This window comes from Gavialis gangeticus, unplaced genomic scaffold, assembly GCF_001723915.1.
Source record: "Gavialis gangeticus isolate Ggan-Ray unplaced genomic scaffold, GavGan_comp1, whole genome shotgun sequence".
In the NCBI taxonomy this organism is placed as follows: Eukaryota; Metazoa; Chordata; order Crocodylia; family Gavialidae; genus Gavialis; species Gavialis gangeticus.
Genome location: NW_017729006.1, coordinates 44,146,990 through 44,153,639, shown reverse-complemented (window position 1 = coordinate 44,153,639; position 6,650 = coordinate 44,146,990). Strand labels below are relative to the sequence as shown.

Genomic DNA, 6,650 nt, shown 5'->3' with positions numbered 1-6,650 from the left:
CCCTGCCCCCTCCGCGCACGGTAGAGCGCTCACCACCCTTCCGGCCTCCCCATTGGCTGCGCCGCCCCGTCCCGCCCTCATGGCGCCGGGCGGGGGCAGCCGTCCGAGTGCAGCGCGGAGTGGCGTGAGCCTGAGCTGCGGGGCCGGGGGGAGAGCTGCGTTGCCAAAGCCTCAGCCCCATGGGCCGGCCGCTAGGGAGTCCAGGCGCACAGCGGAGAGAAATAAAGGCCAGACCGAGCCAAAGAAGCCTTGGTAATCTGACCCTGAGTTGAAGGGGAAGAAACCTGAGAGAGCGCTTCTGGGTAAAATGCTGGCCTGAAAAAGTCTTATAGCCACGAGCAAAGAGGCTGTCTTCCGCCGCACGCTTGCGGTTATGTTCAGGGAAACTAGACTTTGGATTATTCTCTATAAACAGACAGGATTTCATGAAATGCAACCCTGCACTCCACAATTCAATTTCTCCTTTTGACAAAAGCAACCTTCTAGTCCCCAAACTTTGCTTAATGGCTCAGGTCAAACGCATTAACAGTATTTGGCAGTAGCAGAAGGAAATGTATGAGCTGTTCTTTTTTATCTTAACTTATAAAAGCAAAGATGTAAAGTAAAAAAAAAAATCCCAAACGTTTATACTCAATTAGAAAAAAATTAGACTTGTTGCACCAGGAGATCAAGGCAAAATCTGTTATTTTGTTGAAGTCGTACATAATTTTATGACTTATTGAAGTTATTAGGCATGCGTAAATTAACGTTGAGCCAGGCAGAGGAAGGAACCACTGCTCCCTTCTTAACATACAGCAAGCAAAGGAACTTCGGAGCCATCACAGATGCTGCAAGTCTTGTAGGGTAAGGAGTTGTTCCGTTGCCCCCCTCACCAGAAAATCTGGGACTAAATGGAGACCTGAACCCAACCCTTAGCCCATGTGGAGGGACTGGCAGAAATTAGAAGATGGCTTTGCGGACTGATTGAGAGTTAATACCTGTCAAAGACTGGAGATCGCTTAACTTCAAGAGGCAGTTAAGACCTGCCCTGCAGGCCTCATTTAATCTGTCCTGTGGAGGCTGGAGGACCCTTTGGGAGCACAGAAGTTCTGTCCATACTTCATTATCTCATGGGCTCTATTGGGTGAAGATTTGTATAATTAATTTGCAACACCCAGGGCATGCAAGGCTGTAGGTGGACAGGCACTCCTGCACTGTCTGTTCTGATAAAGGAGCTGCTATGTTATACATCAGAAATACCGTATGGAGCCTGGTGAGGGGAAGTTGTTACATTAATAGAGGATTGCGGGAAATAAAAAAAACCCAGGAAGGCAACACAATGGCTTCCCAGATAAACAGCATTTGACTAAACACTTGAGGTGGCAATTGCAAGACAATGATATACGTAAAGACTCTAATCTGAAGTGACGCAGCTGTTTTGTAAGGTTGGAAACTAGAAAGCAGTAAAAACGTGCCATCAAAAATGCTTCCCAGAAAAAGAAAATGATTAAGTTGTTAGCAGCTGCCCAAGAGACTGGTGGACACAGAGGAAGTTACTGAGCAGGACTGAAAAAGTTGAATTGTCTTTCCCCAAATCTGACAGTATTACTAAGTGAAAATGAAAGATGGCAAAGGATGGTTAGTGAGAAGGGACTAAAGGTAAGAGAAAATAAAAAGACTTAGGAGTTTTTTCCTAGGCTGCCTGGTATTGAAAATAGTGGCTAGATTCAAAATAGTTTCAGTGGATACTCAAGTGGGACCTAGACAGGAAATAGTGCTTTTTTGGCACTTATGCAGTAGCTGATTGAATCTGTTTTAGCTGAAAGTGCCAAAATGCCCTACTAAAGTGCCCGATCTATACAGATGCTGCAGAGCCAGCTTGAAGTAACTCACTTCTGCTTCTGGTAGTGTGCAGTTTTGTTTTGTTTTTCCATCTCTGTCAGCATCCTGGATGCTTAAATCCTAAAGCAGTGATCCTCAACTGGGGCGCCTTGAGATTCTTTCAGTAGTTTTGTGGGATGTCATGCAGTGTTAGCACTGTTAGTTAGGTATACAAACATGATTCATAAGAGACATCCAAACATTTCAGATAGGAATCAATAGTGTTAAAAAGTTTGATCTGTTGTGGTGTTTCTGAATTCTTTGCAATAGAAGAATTGCTTTATTATTTTTCTCTAGTTATTAAAAAAAAAAAAAAAATGAAAACTAAGATTTGGGATTTTCTGAGAGGTGCCTCAAGTATACCAAGATTGAGAACTGCGGTCCTAAAGGGCGATTCCAGTTGACCTGGTGCCAGCATCCTGAAATCTCATTACATGCAATTCCAGTACTGGATTTAGGCAATGATACCTAGACAGCAACATGTAGGTACACATCTATGCAGAAGCACCCATAGATGTACTTCAGCAACTAACTCCATCCTAAATTCCAGGTTACCCTGGGTGGGGTAGGGGAGGCTAGGGCCAGCAACTGTGCTAGCCCCAGCAGCCTTGCTTGGGGTGCTGGGGGTCTCTCGGAGCTGCAGCTGCAACACTCCAGCTGCTGGCCAGGCTTCCTGCTGCAGAAGTGTGACTCATACCAGCCAGGCTCCAGTTTTGGGTGGTGCACGCTACTGGTACATGCGCCACCCCACTTTTTTTTGGTGGTTTTTTTTGACCCCACAATCTCTCAGGGTCAACCCTCCCCTCCCCCACAAACAGAATGCCTGCATTTGCTGTTTATGGTGCCACAGATGGATCTGTGGCGCCACATACTGCATGTCCATGCTCATCTGGATGCACCCTAAAATGCAAATTAACATGGCTAACTACCTCTCTCAAGCCAATATAAAACCATAATAAAGCAAGCGAAAACAATTTGTGGAGCAACTTACTAGAGACATCAAATATGATAAAACCTTTATAAAAGTATTTTCTAAGCAGGGAGCCTAGTAGGGACTCAATGGGGCAGTTGGACAGTCAGGGAGCAAAAGAAATACTTGAGAATAAGGCCACTGCAAGAAATTAAAGAAGTTCTTTGCTTCAGGCCTTAGCTTCAGAGATTCCCATACTAGAGCCACTCATTCCAGGGGACCAGTCTATAAAACAGACTCAAAATTGAGGTGTCAGTTAAGGAAGTTATAAAGAAAATTGATAAACTAAATTGTGAAATGATTACCATCCCATGATATTCAAACAAAAGTCCTGAAGGAATTCCAATTCAAAATGGCAGATCTACTGACTTTAATATGTAGCCTATTGCAAAAACCAGCCTCCGTAATGGGATATTGTAGGTAACCCATGCAACACCAGTCTTTAAGAAGGGCTTCTGAGAGGATCCAGGGAACTGCAGACTGGTGCTAATTGCTATTTCTGGCACACAGATGAACAGAACTTGCTAGTGTGTAATCACTCTTCCCTAGCTATTGATGTGTTATAATAACATTTTTTAAATATAGCACCAAGAATATAATCCTTGACTTTAGCTTTTTTTAATGTTTTTACAGGTTGATCTACTTGAACTTGAAAATTACTTGTGGAATACACAAACAATAAAGAATCATCTGAGGTTTTTAGTACGGGGATCCATCAAGTTAGCAGCCTCCACTGAAGCTAGGAGTTTGGTCAAAGGCACCCCTGTATGGTTCCCTAATATACATCACAGCTTTTCATGGTAAACAAGCAGTGGCCTGCAAGCCTCCCTCTGTAGCCACAACCCTGTCCTCTAGTGCCTTAAACATAAAATACAAACATTACACTAAAAGAAACCTACTATAGCATAAAACCCCCTTAGCTCCCTGAGGAGGCTGGCAGAACTCCTTTTTCTTGCAGTGTCAAAACCAGTCTGAGCATCTAGTCCCAGGCTCAGGACTATATGGCCCCTTTCCCCTCCCCCACCCATCATCTGACCTAGCCCTGCAGATAACAGGGCACAGGTGCTGCTACTTATCTCCAATCAGCAGCCCCCCTTGCCTGCAGGCTGGGCCCTTCCCAAGTTGTTTCTACTTAAATCAGTCTGCACTATGTAGCCTCTTTCACTATGAGCTTCCCTTCCCCAGCCTGCCTACTGTAACCTTCCTCCAAGAAGCAGAGGTAGAGATCCCCTTCTACAGGGGGTACCTGCTATTGCACCATTAAGGTCACCCTTGGCACTGAGTCAATGCATAGCTCATAATCATAGAGAAGTAGGGCTGGAAGGGACCTCAGGAGGTTCGTCTAGTTAACTGCCCTGCTCAAGCCATTGCAGACAAATAATTGTATAACCCCTTATTAAACGGTTCCAAGGATGTAGATTCCACAACTTCATGAGGCTGAAGTTGGTTGCTTATTCCTAGTTCCTTATTCCCAGTTCCTCTTCCAATAAAAGCTTGTTGTTAATGAAATTCTCTGTCTTTAGGATGTGTAATTCATTAACTATGCATGTTTACTAATTACTATGTAAAATAATATCCCACATCAAGTACAGAGTCCTAAATGAAGGTCAAATTAGGATGGGATTATGGGGCAAAATACTTCCTGGGCTACCACAGACTTCCTGTTGCTGCCACTGGGGGACTGTCCCAAAGAACTCTGACCACAGTCCTGCCTGGCCCAAAGCACAGTTTAGTCATGCCAGGCTGTCAACTGACAACCCCCCTCCAGCCACTTTACTAAGTATTTGGGCTTGAATTAGGAACTGGTTTTTGGGCTGGGATTATAGCTAGAAAACCTTGGGCCATCCCATGACATGCCTCTGTGCCACCAGGGGCATGTAACAGAGTGCCATCCCTGGCTGCATTTTTTAAAGGCCAGTGAGTGGGGCACCCTTCCAAGTCCTGCTATATTCTGTCCTCCTCTTCTGGGGAGGAGCTTCCCCACTTTTGCTTTCCTGCCACAACTTGATGTCACTTGGTTTTTAAAGAGGGAGGCTGACCCAAAGGTTCCCAGATGGGCTCTAAGGCTCACCACCTAGAAGATGACCTTTTGCCTTAAGGGCAAAATGCACACTCTGACCTTCCCTTGATGTGCCCCATGCCTCAAGGATGTGTTTTATAATTTCCTCTTTATGTTGGGGTCTCAGCCACTGTGGGCTTATCCCCCCTCTCTCTAGATAGGCCTGTCAGTCAAAACCCACTAAGCAGGGCTTGACTCTGAGGCTCTAGCTCTTTAACACATTTGGGTTCATGGCCCTCCATTTTATACTTTCTGTGACACCAGGCCTACTGGCCCTTCTACACTGCACTCCTGTGGCTCCAAGCTGTCAGGGCCTCAGCCCCCTCTGGCTTGCCCCTTTTTCTGTAGCTAGGGCTGTTCACCTAAGCCCACCCACCAGGACCCAGCTTCAAGGCTCCTAGCTTCCCTTCAAGTGGCTCTGGACTCTTGGCACTAGTGCTGCACCCCCTAGTGCACAGGGCTTCTTGAGCCCTCTGCCATGGCACTCTAGCACTAATGAGGTCTCCTCCTCCCCTAAAGCCTCATCCACAAACTACCAGCCTTAACATTACATGTAAACAATAGGCCCCAGTGGCCATATAAGGAAAATAAAGGTAGGAGAGGCAAACTGCCTGCTTACATGTGATTGGGCTTCTGTCCCCCAGCTTGTCACATTCTTCCCAAGGAGGATGCTGCAGCTTCTCTCTAGTCATCAGGAGTCCCCTTCTCTGCCTGAGGTTTGTATAGTTCTGGCCTTTCCCTTCCCGTAACCTGACCAGCCAGGAAGGCTCAATCCTTAACCCCTGCTTGACTGGATGACTGCACCCAGAAAGTCCTGGATATAAAGAGGCTGCCCTGCTTCCTGGTAACAGGGCTAGGGTTCCCTATTACAGGGTCTCTCTAGGACATCTCTGACCAGAGACTTGCCTGGCCCAAAACACAGTTTGGCCATGCCAGGCTGCCAACTAACATCCCCTCTGCCCCGCAGCCACTGTACTAAATATATGGGATTGAATCAGGAACTGTTTTTTGGGCTGCGATTGGAACTAGAAATGCTTCTTGGACCACCCCACACAATGACTCTGTAGCACCACGGGACTCTCCTGGACATCTCTGACCAAAGTCTTGCCCAACCCAAAATGTGGCTTGGCCATGCCAGGCTGCCAATTGACAGCCCCCCAGCCACTGTACTATGTATATGGGTTTGAATTAGGAACTGGTTTCTGGGCTGGGATTATATCTAGAAATCGTTCTTGAGCTATCCCATGGCATACCTCTGCCACCGGGGGGCTCTCCTGGACATCCCTGACAAGAGACTTGGCTGGCCAAAAACGTGGTTTGGCCTTGCCAGGGTGCCAACTGACAGCACCCTGGCCACTGTACTAAGTATAATGGCTCGAATAAGGAACTGGTAGTTGGGCTGGGATTATGGCTGAAAATCTTTCTTCAGCCACCCCACACTGTGCCTCTATGGCACTGGGGAACTCTCCTGGACATCTGTGACCAGAGTCTTGCCTGGTCAATCCCCACGTACTGTTTACATTGCTATCAATCAGGAGCTGCTCTTTTGCTGGGATCATGGGGCAAAATCCTCTTGGCATCATCCCAAAATATGTTCCCACTACCAAGGGAGCCTCGTGAAGAAATCTGGGCATGTCCCTGTTCTACGCAATGCTTGGTTTTTGAGTGTGAGCCTGCCAATTGACAACTAACTTTTAAGATCTCTATGTTGCTATTCCACCAGGTGCTGGATTGCAGGAAGAATGGCTGCATGAAAATACA

At 46.5% G+C, this 6,650-nt stretch overlaps 1 protein-coding gene across 1 annotated transcript in view; it reads right to left on the bottom strand.

Moving 5' to 3' along the window:
* Positions 1–5,593, bottom strand: part of LOC109291914 (activin receptor type-1-like) — an 80,387-nt gene extending 74,794 nt beyond the window's left edge. Inside the window, exon 1 of the mRNA XM_019509151.1 lies at positions 5,509–5,593. Coding sequence (XP_019364696.1) covers positions 5,509–5,581 — 73 coding nt within the window. The 5' untranslated portion in view covers positions 5,582–5,593. The remainder of the gene's footprint in view (positions 1–5,508) is intronic.
* Between the last annotated feature and the right edge of the window lie 1,057 nt (positions 5,594–6,650).